Source organism: Geotrypetes seraphini, chromosome 12, assembly GCF_902459505.1.
Source record: "Geotrypetes seraphini chromosome 12, aGeoSer1.1, whole genome shotgun sequence".
NCBI lineage: Eukaryota > Metazoa > Chordata > Amphibia > Gymnophiona > Dermophiidae > Geotrypetes > Geotrypetes seraphini.
The window spans coordinates 93,987,527-94,001,479 of NC_047095.1; the positions used below are offsets into that span (position 1 = coordinate 93,987,527).

The 13,953-nt window shown below is 42.1% G+C and overlaps 1 protein-coding gene across 2 annotated transcripts in view; it reads right to left on the reverse strand.

Annotated features, from left to right (window-relative positions):
- EDEM3 (ER degradation enhancing alpha-mannosidase like protein 3) overlaps positions 1–13,953 on the reverse strand; it is a 254,529-nt gene that overhangs the window by 35,165 nt on the left and 205,411 nt on the right. For both annotated transcript variants that reach the window (XM_033916146.1, XM_033916145.1), the window contains 2 exons: positions 7,829–8,023; positions 7,508–7,673 (listed from right to left, as the gene is read on the reverse strand). In XM_033916146.1, coding sequence (XP_033772037.1) covers positions 7,508–7,673; positions 7,829–8,023 — 361 coding nt within the window. The remainder of the gene's footprint in view (positions 1–7,507; positions 7,674–7,828; positions 8,024–13,953) is intronic.

Genomic DNA, 13,953 nt, shown 5'->3' on the forward strand with positions numbered 1-13,953 from the left:
AGTCTCTCTCAAGTCTGCTGTCTCCCAACAATGCCCCCCCCAATTTGTAGTTGAACACTGGGAGGCGTACTTTAGTAAAAAAAAAACCACAACCTGATTACCATAATCCTGCTTAGAGGGTAAAGCAGTGAACCATTCATAGAATGTTCCAATTTTCTGCTTCATTGGTTAATATGGAGAAAGGAAAGTTCCAGAAAGAAAGTAATCCATTTAAGAATGTAGAAGCACAAAAGCAAACACTCCTCCCTCTTCTTACCTTTTTTTTTTTTTTTTTAACATGGAAGTGAATCTAACTTAACAGGCTCTACACCCATGTTAGATTTCCCCACTAGTCCTTATAATGTAGAAAAGATCCATGTTTTTCATATTCTCAAGCATCCAGACTACAGGAAAAACCACCTTACAAGCTCTATATCCATGATGGATTCCCGAAGTAGTATGGAAAGGCAGATGCAATGTGGACTGATGCCTTGATAGAAACTGGATTCGGTACCTTGTAGCCCCAAAATGCTATGCTTAGGTAGGCCCGGTACTGAAAAAAACAGCCTCTAGAAGTAAGTGAAAAAGACTGAGCTGGTTTCTGAGATGTAGATGAAGCCTCACGGAATCCCGATGAAAAACTATCAATTTCAATGCAGAAGCTCGATCAAATTCCCTTCTTATGCGAGTCCATAGGAAAATAAAGTTCAAAGACTGTTGAAAATTAAGAAACAAGAGCTAGAATGATGGCCATGGCTAAAACAAGTTCAATGTAAGCTGTATTTTTGATTAAAAGCTTTTGGTGCCCTGATGAAGACCTACGATACCTCGATACAGAGCCTCGATGTGAAGAAGATCATCAGTGTTTCACTGGTGATCGATGCTCCAATGAAGAGGATCATCAATGGCACTGAAACCTTATAAAAGAAGAAGGACTCTCTGAGGCGAGCGTCATCGTCAACTTAAGGAAAGTCGATGTGAAGCAGAGCAACATGTATAAACAGGCCGAAGTGGAACCAATGAATGTAAAAGGGAAAATGATGATACTTCCCAATGTCTTCAGTACCGCTCCGATGAAAAGGAACATTCCCTCAAACTGCAGCTGTCAAAAGTAAGTCATAGTCGATGTCAGCAGGAGAGACTACAAAAGAAGCACGCTGTTAGAACAATTCAAGATTCTGGGAAGGAAGCTGAAGATGAGAACCCAGAAGATAGTGTTCTCTGAGATCCTACCAGTACCGAGGGCAGATGTGAAAAGGCAGGAGGAACTACAATCAATAAATACGTGGATGAGGAGATGGTGTGAGGAAGAAGGATTCCACTTCGTGAGGAACTGGACGGCGTTCTGGGGCAAGAGCAAGCTATACAGGAAAGATGGACTGCACCTGAGCGCAGCAGGAACTAGACTCCTAGCAAACAACGTCAAGAGAGGAATAGAACAGGCTTTAAACTAAGAAGAAGGGGAAAGCCGACAGTTGACAAAGGGTCGACGATTCGGAAGACGGTATCCTGTGAAGATACCGAGGGGAAAAATGGCTGGGAAGGAACAAGGGACAAACTACAGGAGTCGACTAACCCAGAAGAAGTGGTTACAATGTCTGCAGCAAAAGAGAAGAAAATATGGACCGAAGCACAGGGAAAGGAAAGGAGGACAGCAAAATACCAGGATCTAAAGTGCATATATGCTAATGCAAGGAGCCTAAGAAACAAAATGGGGGAACTAGAAGCCTTGGCCAACGCAGAAGACATCGACATCATTGGAATCTCTGAAACATGGTGGAATGAGGAAAGCAAATGGGATACAGCACTACCGGGATACAAGCTCTATCGCCAGGACAGAACAGGACAAAAAGGAGGTGGAATAGCCCTATACATAAAAGAAGGCATACAATCCACACAAATGGACACAGCAGAGACGGCCAGCAAGCCGGAATCTCTATGGGTTAAAATACCGGGAAGGAAAGGGCCTGAAATAAAGATGGGCCTGTTTTATCGCCCACCGGGGCAAACCAGAGATATCGATGAGGAAATGGAAGCCGAGATGAAGCGTGAATGCAAAAGCGGCAACACGGTTATTATGGGAGACTTCAACTACCCTGGGATAGACTGGAGGCTTGGAAGCTCGAAATGCGCTAGGGAAACAAAATTCCTGGAAGCTACACAGGATTGTTTCATGGAACAGCTTGTTAGAGAACCGACGAGAGGAAATGCCACTCTGGATCTAATCCTAAATGGGTTAAGGGGACCTGCAAAGGAAGTAGAAGTAGTGGGACCATTGGGAAACAGCGATCATAATATGATCAAGTTCAAGGTTGAGGTAGGAGTGTCAAAAGGCAAGAGATCCATTGCGACAACGTTTAACTTCAGGAAAGGAAACTACGAAGCAATGAGGGAATTGGTAAGGAAGAAACTTAGGAACACTTCCAAAACATGGCTAACGGTAAATCATGCCTGGTCCTTCTTCAGGGACATGGTGAGCGAGGCGCAAAATCTGTATATCCCCAGATTCAGGAAGGGGTGTAAAAAGAATCGAACAAAAGACCCGGCGTGGATAACCAAAACAGTGAAGGAAGCGATAGGCAATAAGAAAAAATCATTCAAGAAATGGAAAAAGGACAAAACTGAGGGGAGCTGGAAAGAGCACAAGAAGCATCAAAAAGAATGTCACCGTGAGGTTCGGAAAGCCAAAAGAGAGTATGAAGAGAGGCTAGCCAGGGAAGCAAGAAATTTCAAACCATTCTTCAGATATGTTAAAGGGAAGCAGCCGGCTAGAGAGGAAGTGGGACCGCTGGACGACGGAGACAGGAAGGGAGTGGTGAAGGAGGAGAAGGTAGTGGCAGAAAGACTTAACACGAGTTCTTCTCGTCTGTATTTACAAACGAAAACACGTCCAACATACCGGAACCTGAGCAATTCCTCAACGGAAGTCAGGCAGAAAAATTAACATCCATAGAAGTGAGCCTTGAGGACTTCGTAAGCAGAGTAGAAAAACTAAAAACTGACAAATCCCCGGTCCGGATGGCATACATTCCAAGGTTCCTGAAGGAATTAAAGGAGGAGATAGCGGAACTACTGCAGCAAATTTGCAACTTATCCCTGAAAGACAGGGCGAGAATCCCGGAAGATTGGAAGATAGCCAACGTTACGCCCATCTTTAAAAAGGGATCAAGAGGTTGACCCGGGAGAACTACAGGCCGGTGAGCCTGACTTCGGTTTCCAGGGAAAATGGCAGAAGCACTGATAAAAGAAACATCGATCAACATTTTGAAAAAAATGAACTTCTGATAACCAGCCAGCATGGTTTTCTGCAAGGGAAGATCGTGCCTAACGAATTTATTGCACTTCTTCGAAGGGATCAACAAACGGCATGGACAAAGGAGACCCCATAGACATCATATATCTAGATTTCCAAAAAGCCTTTGACAAGGTGCCCCATGAACGTCTACTCCGGAAACTGAAGAACCATGGGTGGAAGGAGACGTACATAGATTGGATCAGAAACTGGTTGGAGGGTAGAAAAACAAAGGGTAGGAGTGAAGGGTCACTACTCCGACTGGAGGAGGGTCACGAGTGGTTGTCCCGCAGGGCTCGGTGCTCGGGCCGCTGCTATTTAATATCTTCATAAATGATCTAGAAACAGGACGAAGTGCGAGATAATAAAATTTGCGGACGACACCAAACTATTTAATGGAGCTCGGGCTACAGAGGACTGCGAAAAGTTGCAAAGGACTTGAACAAATTAGAAGAATGGGCGCGAAATGGCAGATGAAGTTCAACATTGAAAAATTGTAAAGTATTACAATGTGGGGAGCAGAAACTCGAGGTACAACTATACAATGGGAGGGATGTTATTGAATAAGAGTACCCAGGAAAGGGACTTGGGGTAATGGTGGACATGACAATGAAGCCGTCGGTACAGTGTGCAGCGGCTGCTAAGAGAGCGAATAGAATGCTTGGTATAATCAAAAAGGGGTATTACAGCCAGAACGAAAGAAGTTATCCTGCCGTTGTATCGGGCGATGGTGCGCCCGCATTTGGAGTACTGCGTCCAATATTGGTCGCCGTATCTTAAGAAGGATATGGCATTAGTTGAGAGGGTTCAAAGGAGAGCAACACCGTCTGATAATAGGTATGGAAAACCTGTCATATTCTGAGAGATTGGAGAAGCTGGGTCTCTTTTCCCTGGAGAAGAGGAGACTTAGAGGGGATATGATAGAGACTTATAAGATCATGAAGGGCATAGGAGAGAGTAGAGAGGGACAGATTCTTCGAACTTTCGAAAATAAGAGAACAAGAGGGCATTCGGAAAAGTTGAAAGGGGACAGATTCAAAACAAATGCTAGGAAGTTCTTCTTTACCCAACGTGTGGTGGACACCTGGAATGCGCTTCCAGAGGACGTTATAAGGCAGAGTACGGTACTGGGGTTCAAGAAAGGATTGGACAAATTTCTACTGGAAAATGGGGATAGAGGGGTATAGATAGAAGATTACTGCACAGGTCCTGGACCTGTTGGGCCGCCGCGTGAGCGGACTGCTGGGCACGATGGACCTCGGGTCTGACCCAGCAGAGGCATTTCTTATGTTCTTATGTTCTTATATGTAAACGAAGCAATGTGAATAAAGTCATCAATCTTGGAACAAATATCCTGCACCGGTACTCAAGACTGAGCAGGTATCAATGGTGCCGCAGGGTGGGAGACCTTAAAAAGGATGCACCCCCAGTAAGAGACACAACCTGTACAGAAGGAGGATGCTAGTGTCAATGTAGAGTTATTCCTCAATGATGTACACCTATATCCCTGGACTGCATTAAGGCTCGGTAATCATCAATGCTACAATGCAAGTAGAACCTGGAGGAGAAAGTACCGTTGTTGGATATGCTACATCTAGCTTGGATCGGTACCGATGCAGATAGATGCATGAAACAGAGGCACCAAAAGCAGAGGCATCAATAGCGTGGAAGCCTGAGAAGGCGATGCACTGCAAAATGACAATCTGTATCAATGTTCATCGATGAAAAGGAGGCACCATAATTATGTAACATCAAGTGGTATCGAAGGTGCCACAGGCATTGAAATGTGAGTGCCTGAAAAGGCGATATGCATCAGAAATAACAAACTGTATTGCCCAAAAAGCCATGCATCAAATGAACTCGATGCTTAATTGGAAGGGCACTGTCCACTGCGATGCATCCTCGTCAAATGGTTGGTTGAAACATCAGTTACAGAAAGGCATGCATCAATAGACGCGATACTAATATGCCAATGATGCAAGTAAATGGAGGTATTGAATGTCTACTGGTACTGGCAAATCCCAGTCGCTGGAAGTCCAATTCCAGACATTATAATGTTGAAATTTAGAAAAAGAAACATAAGAAGAAAAACTTTGACATTAATCAATAGTGTTTATCTTCTTCTAATCTATAGCCCTTGAGTCAGATACAGTTAGAGAGGGCGAGCCAAGGTACAGTAGAAACAAGGCCCCAAATCCATTCAAGTTTCAAGTTTAATAGTTTCTTTGATTTGTTCGCATAATCCAATTTCAATGCGATTTACATCAGTTAGAAATCAAATAAAATAATAAAATCCACATACATGACATACACTGCTAATTGACAATAGAACATTAGGAGGGGAGGTAGTTTAATTACAATAATAAAAAAATAAAACCAGAAATAAAATCGGGTATAGGTTTAGGACACATGGGCTGGGAAACAAATATCCACATATTTCTATGACCTCTCATCCTAACCTAAAGTATAGTAAGACTGGTCTATTAAAAAGCGTCTTTAAATAGCCAACTCTTTAGGAGACTTTAAAATTTGTTCAATAGTTTTTCTTCTCTTAGGTTAAGTGGGAGTAAATTCCAGATTTGGGGAGCTGAAACAGAAAAAATCATGTCTCTCCTAGAGTATATAACTTTTAAAGAAGGGACTGTTAGTAGGGCTTTGTCTTTTGATCTTAAAGATTTTAAGGGGGTGTATGGTAGGAGGTAAGGATGGAAATTTGCATGAAGGCCGCAGAACATCAAAAGAAGTTTGAAGAAAGTCCAAAATTTCCTTTTCTTTCTACTTTTCTTCTTTGCTTGTTTTTCAAAAGGAAATACTTGAAAAGTTTATTAAAAAATATAAATGGGAAGGCAACTTGACGGAGAAACAAGAGATATGTCTTTATGCTGCGGAAAACGAAAAAGTGACGACCTCGTGAGCTGGCGTCAGGCAGGAAGACACTTGCACATGTGCAGTGTGAGTAGTCTAAAAGCTTGTTAAAGCTTAAAGTGATTCTACATTTTGTCCGTACCGGGGATCCGTGGATGACATCACCCACATGTGAGAATATGCTGCCTGCTTGTCTAAGGATAACATGAATATTACAAGTCATGTAAAAAAGTTTTCATATTTTTATGAAACCTTAAGTAATTGGTATCCGTCCTAATGTAAACAGGTAGATTATTCCAAATTGTAATGGCAGCGCAATCAAAAGAGAAGTTGAACTATGCAAGCTAATTTAAACTTTTGCCTCTCAACTGATAACCAATGAAAATTTTTATACACTAATGCAACACTTTCATATCTTTTCAGACCAAGACCAAAAATTAATCAAACTACAGTATTCTGAAATAGCTGTAGTTTTTTGATCAGTTTTGATGTTAAGTGATCAGCAATGGGTAATAGTCAGTAGGATTGATGGCAACTTTCTGTAATGACACCAGGCGAACATCCTGGGACATCATGTCTAGTCAACATATAGACACTTCTGTATCACTCCCTTTAAAGGGAATCCCCAACCATCACTACCCTTCACCGGTTCCTACAGACCCCACACTGGCATTCATCTGGCATGACTGAGTTATAGGCTTCACAACAATTCTATCTCCAAAGACAACACTCACCAGGGAAAACTGGGTCCATCTATTCTATTACCTGCACTGCTTCCCGCTGCCTTGCTGGAGTCCTGTGAGGCTTGGTTTTAGGATTTTTTTTTGTTTATTCCTCCCCAGTAAATCAGAATGCTCAATTCTCTCTTCCATTTTTTTCTTTTTATTTGAAGGAGCAAGGACACTAGACTGGAGGGGAGAAGAGACCCTCACACCTCTGCTAGCAGAAGTCTTGTAGGGACTTATGCCAGCATCCCACACCAAGCATGGGCTTATGGGCTTTGGCTGTAGGCGAGAACTAGACCACTCCTGGCTGAACCAGGGTAAGGCCCATGTTCCAAACCCTAGGAGCATCACTGACTCAGGGAGTCAACCTCACAGGACGCAGCTCTTGGACTCTGCCCTCAGGAATCAAGCCAGTATCAACCTACTGCACCAGTTCAACCTACATCATCTGCTGGAGGTAAAGAAGTACTGGAGATTTCCAGAGTGTACTAACCCTTACACCAGTGATGTTACTGGAAGACTTCAGCATCTCTACCTCCATATACTTGGTCTGAACTGGTCTAGTAAGAAGATAAGAAAAACTCAATTAAGTTTAGGCTTATACATGAGAAGAGAAGAAAATATGAAAGAAAGAAGAAATACTTACCAATAACAATCCCCCCAACTGCTCCGGCTTTTTGGATGTTTCGTGCTTTTTCAGCAAACATGCACTGGCCTCTTTGTATCAAGGCAATCCTTCCCTTTATTACATCAGAATTTGTGATCTCTAAGCATCCATTGTATGGCTCACCAGCTGCTACAAATCCTCTTGCCTGTTTAAAATACAACATTCCAATGACTGAATATGCCTCAGATGAACACAACTAAAGGTGTACGTTTCTCAAACCTCCTTCCACGCCACACTTTTTCCAAACACTTCATATTACATACAGACTTAATTTTGTACCAGATTTAAGATAGTACATACCCCTATTAAATATTTGGACAGGTCCATTCCAAACTGTGCTGGACCAGCAGTCAATACAACTCTGCCAAAATATGGGTGAGAAACTATTTGGACAGCACGAGGAGGCAGCTGCTGCTCTTTTTGTTGTTGACTGGACAACTCAATCATTTCTTGCATGAATCGCAAACCATCTTCTGCATCCATGGAACTAGCTGCCTAAAAAAAATAGTTAGAACAGGTTCTGTAGTAATATTCTCTTTTGGATTTTTTCCTCTTGTTATTCATGGTTTTAAATGGAAGATTCAGTTCTTACCTTGTTAATTTTCTTTCTGTTATAAGACTTAGGATTCTATACTGAAGCCGTTCCTTCCCCTTAGTCACGAACTTTGCAGAAGAGCGTCACTCAAAACTTCCAATTCCTCCCCTTTAGCAATGGAGAACAGCTCCCTCTACAGTTAGTACCAAAGCAATTAATTTCCATTGAAATAGAAGAAAAGAGAAAGAGTGGCAAGGGAAAAATTCCTTGGCGACAAATCATGTTCTGTTTCTGCTCCATAATTCATGACAAAGAACAATGATTAACAATGAACAATTCATCAATTCAATCAAGCAAAGCAACATGAGTAGCTAGGAACCAACCTGCTAAATGCAACTAGAAGAACCCATAAACCCCAAAGGATAAAAAGGAATAGGTGCCTTCAAACTCCTTTAGTTTGTCACTTCTGAATCTTAAGGACAGAAGTCATCCTATGATGGACACTGGCAATGTCCCAAGGCAGAAATCAGATTGAATCAAAATGCCATTGCACAGGGTGGGGGTGTACAGAATCCTATGTCTCATAACAGAAAGATTAACAAGGTAAGAACCTAATCTTCCATTCTGTTGTAAAGAGATAGGATTCTATACTGAAGCTGATGTATCAAAGCAGTGCCAGACATCTAGGGAGGATCAGATGAGCCTGCCTGCAGTACCGAGACCCCAAAAGTGGTATCCTCTCAAGAAGCTACATTTACTCTAAAGAACATTGTAAAAGTTTAGAGAGTAGACCAGGTAGCTGCTCTACAGATTTCATCAGGTGAGACATCCTGGGACCAATGTTCCCTCTAAGCTGTGCGCTTGTGCGTGCGCACACAACTTGCCAAACCCGCACACACAAATTAAAATAGCGCGCACAAAAAAATAATTTTTTGCCTAAAATGATTTTCACTGCTAAAATGAAATGTTGCAGAAGACCAGCTGTTCCGATTTCCCATTTATCACATTTATTGAAGCGCTATAATATAAATTTTAAGTCATTCATGTGATTCCGTTATCTTTGGCAGTTGAACTTGACACATCACGTGCCCCATAGGGCCATAGCCTATGGCCCATAGGATATGAAATACTTCCGATTCTTTGACTTCCTGAAGTTCCTACATATTGTTTATTTCATGGAATCGTAGTGTGCAGCGTGGTACTGCGGTTGTATAACTGTATTCGTTTATTAAATTGCAACCAGATATAACTCTTAAAATGTCTAAACTGCGAATGGTGAAAAGTGTAAAACACAAGAGAGCTGCAACAGCTTTTAGGTCTGAATAGCTTGAAGAAATTGTTGAAACGGAGACACCGGAATCTCGAAATACAATGCATGTTCAACTGTGTGAAATATTTATCTATGACGAAGACGGAGTTGTGTGTTGTTATTGTCAAGATGCCAAAGCAACTGGAAAATTCTTTACTGGAAAAATATGGGATGATGTTTGGAAACTGGACTTTCTGAAACGCCATTTATCAAGTAAATCTCATACCGACAGTATTATGAAACTCAGAAGTAAAAATCCGAATTTAAGAGGGGGGACTGATTAACATTTTGCTTGAAAGCCCAACCAAAAAAGAAAACAGGCAAATTAGTAATGAACGGAAGCGTTCCAGTCCTGATGAATTAAGGTTCTTGTCGACAGTGTGGTGCTGGCCATTAAGATATTACATTACATTACATTAGGGATTTCTATTCCGCCATTACCTTGCGGTTCAAGGCGGCTTACAAAAGATTTATAAACAGGGTTACAATGAGATAACAATAGAATTGCTAGAGTGGTAGAGAGTAGCGACCCCAATTGGAATACAAATTTCTTCAGAGTGCTCAAAAAGCCAGAATAGTGCTCTGAGTAGGCTCTTTCCCGATACTGTACTCACTAGATTTGTGCACCAGCACTGGTCGCCGTACATGAAGAAGGACACGGTACTACTCAAAAGGGTCTAGAGAAGAGCGACTAAGATGGTTAAGGGGCTAGAGGAGCTGCCGTACAGCGAAAGATTAGAGAAACTGGGCCTCTTCTCCCTCGAACAGAGGAGATTGAGAGGGGACATGATCGAAACATTCAAGGTACTGAAGGGGATATACTTAGTAGATAAAGACAGGTTGTTCACCCTCTCCAAGGTAGGGAGAACAAGAGGGCACTCTCTAAAGTTGAAAGGGGATAGATTCTGTATAAACATAAGGAATTTCTTCTTCACCCAGAGTGGTAGAAAGCTGGAACGCTCTTCCAGAGGCTGTTATAGGGGAAAACACCCTTCAAGGATTCAAGACAAAGTTAGACAAGTTTCTGCTGAACAAGAACCTGCGCTGGTAGGGCTAGTCTCAGTTAGGGTGCTGGTCTTAGACCAGAGGGCCGCCGCGTGAGCGGACTGCTGGGCATGATGGACCACTGGTCTGACTCAGCAGTGGCAATTCTTATGTTTTTATGTTCTTATGTTAAAGTGATAAGATATGCTGAGGGAGCAGAGCATATGGCTTAGCAGCCATTCGAGTCAGTGATGTCACTTCCCTCTGTACAACTTGCTTTTAAATGGGGAATACTGTAACTCAGAATGCAATTTATCAGGTATATTCCCACCTACACCCTGCCTCCTTTTTCTAAGATATCTAGCCAAACCCAGAGGAAATTCATTTGATTGGCAACAGCTGGCTATGATGCTCCTGAAAGGACTGTTAGGCAACAGCTAGCTATGATGCTCCTGAAAGGACTGTTAGGCACTAAGCTTTGAAAGAGTTGTCTGTTTCCCAGTGGCGTACCTAGCATATGTGACACCCGAGGCCCATCATTTTTTGACACCCTCCCATCTATATAAAAATATGATTTTTAGTAACAATCCACATATCGCACAACAAGAGTGTACCTACGAAAAGGCAGCATCTTAAACACTGCAGTGAGCACTAGAATACCAACACATACATTGTAAAATAAGCCAGATCCCACCCAGTCAATTGATCCTGTACAGTCGATGCTATCAGAAAGCCATGCCCCTTTCATACACACAGACAGATACACCCTCGCCCAATATGGAATAATCACAAACTAAAAATAGAAATATGTAGACAAAAGTTAAACTGAACCGCCAAGAAACCAGACTCTGCATACAATGCAACACTATAACACCACAAAAACAGTAATACATGTCCTCTAATACTGTGCAAAATATAAAAACAGTAGATGTAAATTTGAAAAAAACTGATACATAACAATCACCACTTTACAAATTAACAAATACAAAATAAAACAAATAATGAGAAATAAGAAAATACCATTTTATTGGACTAATCCCTGTAAGCTCGGTCCCCATCCCCGCAAACCACCTGTTTCCATCCACACAAGCCTTGAATTGTTTTATATTGAACTTATTATATTAAAGTATAAAAAGAAACAATATTCTGTACAATTATCAATTTATAAAATCAGCATCTTCTCCCCACTCCCCATTTCCCTTCAGCGTCCTCAGCCCACTCTTTCTCTACTTTCCTTCAGCGCAAGCACATAAAAACAAGCAAGTAATTTTATATCATTTTCATTCTATTCATTCATAGAAATTAAAGTCTAAATAATGCCAGTCACATGGTGGAACGAGGAAAATGAATGGGACACAGTACTGCAGGGCTACAAACTATACAGAAGAGATAGAATAGGACAAAAAGGGGGAGGTATTGCCCTCTATGTTCATGAAGGAGTAGAGTCTATCAGAGAAGGGAAGAAAAAGAAAAACTGGAATCCCTCTGGATTAAGATTCCCAGACAATATGAAGCAGACACAAAAATTGGACTCTTTTACTGACCCCCAGGACAGACGGAGGAAACAGATGCTGAAATGATGGAGGAAATCAACCATAGATGTAAAATGGGTAACGTAACGATCATGGGAGACTTCAACTGGAACCCTGGAACCTCAAACTGCGGCAAGGAAACAAAATTCCTGGAAATAATAGGGGACTGCTTCCTGGAACAAATGGTAGAAGAACCGACATGAGGAACCGCAACTTTGGACTTGGTCCTGAATGGCATAACTGGAAGGACATCAGAAGTAGAAGTCACGGTCCCGCTGGGGACGAGCAATCACAGCATGATCAACTTTAAAATCGGCATCGGGAAGGGGAAACGAACCAAGACCCAAACCACAAACCACAACCTTTAACTTCAGAAAAGGGAAATATGACATCATGAGAGCCATGGTAAAAAAACAGCTCAAAAAAAGGGATAAACTCAAAACGGTCGAACAAGCATGGTCCCTACTAAAAAATACCATCACTGAAGCACAGAATCTCTTCATCCCGCAGATATCCAAAGGAAGGAAAAATAAGAACAAAGGAGAACCAGCTTGGCTAACTAAGGAGGTGAAGGATGCGATATGGGAAAAGAGGAACTCGTTTAAAAAATGGAAACATGAACAAGGTCTCAAGATTGACCTGGAACAGTCACAAGGTTGACCAGAAGAAATGTCTGTCACAAGACGGTAAGAGAGGCCAAAAAGGTCTATGAGGAAAAGATTGCGCAAGAAGCCAAAAACTTCAAGCCCTTTTTTAGATACATAAAAGGAAAAAAACCAGCACAAGAGGCAGTGGGCCCTCTCGACGACCAAGGAAGGAAAGGGTACATCAAGGAAGACAAACAGATTGCAGATAGGCTAAATTCATTCTTTGCATCTGTCTTTACCAAGGAGAACACTGCAACAATACCTGAAACAGGGAGAGTATTCAAGGGAGAAATTGAGGAAAGCCTCACCACAGTGAATGTGGATTTGGACATGATATACTATCAGATCGACAAACTAAAAAGAGATAAATCCCCTGGACTGGATGGAATTCACCCGAGAGTGCTAAAGGAGCTTAAGGTAGAAATCGGAGAACTGTTACAATCCCTAGCTAACTTGTTAATTAGAACCGGACAAATACCAGACGACTGGAGGATAGCAAATGTCATCCCAATCTTCAAAAAGGGATCAAGGGGAGAACCAGGAAATTACAGACCTGTGAGTCTTACGTCGGTTCCTGGGAAGATGATTGAAGCACTAATTAAGGATAGCATAGTGCAGCACCTAGATAATCATGACCTGATGAGAGCTAGTCAACACGGTTTCAGGAAGGGGAAGCCATGTTTGACAAATTTGCTTCAATTTTTTGAGAAGGTGAACCAACAAATTGATAGTGAAGAACCGGTGGATATCGTATACTTGGACTTCCAGAAAGCATTCGACAAGGTACCACATGCAAGGCTCATGAGGAAACTACAAAGCCATGGAATAGAAGGAGATATACTAAGATGGATAGGCAAATGGCTGGAGAACAGATTGCAGAGGGTGGGCATAAATGGGAAGTTCTCGGACTGGGAGAAGGTGACGAGCGGCGTGCCCCAGGGCTCGGTTCTTGGGCCCATCTTATTCAATATCTTCATAAATGACCTAGAAGAGGAAACAACAAGTAACATAATCAAGTTTGCAGATGACACAAAACTATGTTGGGCAGTTGGGTCGCAAATGGACAGAGATGCACTTCAAAGAGATTTGAACCAACTGGGGAAATGGGCGGATGAAATTTAATATAGAAAAATGCAAAGTGATGCACTTGGGCAGGCAAAACAAAGAACAAGAATATAAAATGTTTGGTGTAACATTGGGCAAAAGCGAACAAGAAAGGGACCTGGGAGTACTGATAGACAGGACCCTGAAGCCGTCGGCTCAATGCGCAGCGGCGGCAAAGAAAGCAAACAGGATGTTGGGCATGATAAAGAAAGGCATCACGAGTAGATCGGCGGACGTCATAATGCCGCTTTATAGAGCAATGGTCAGACCACACTTGGAATACTGTGTCCAACACTGGTCTCCCTACCTAAAGA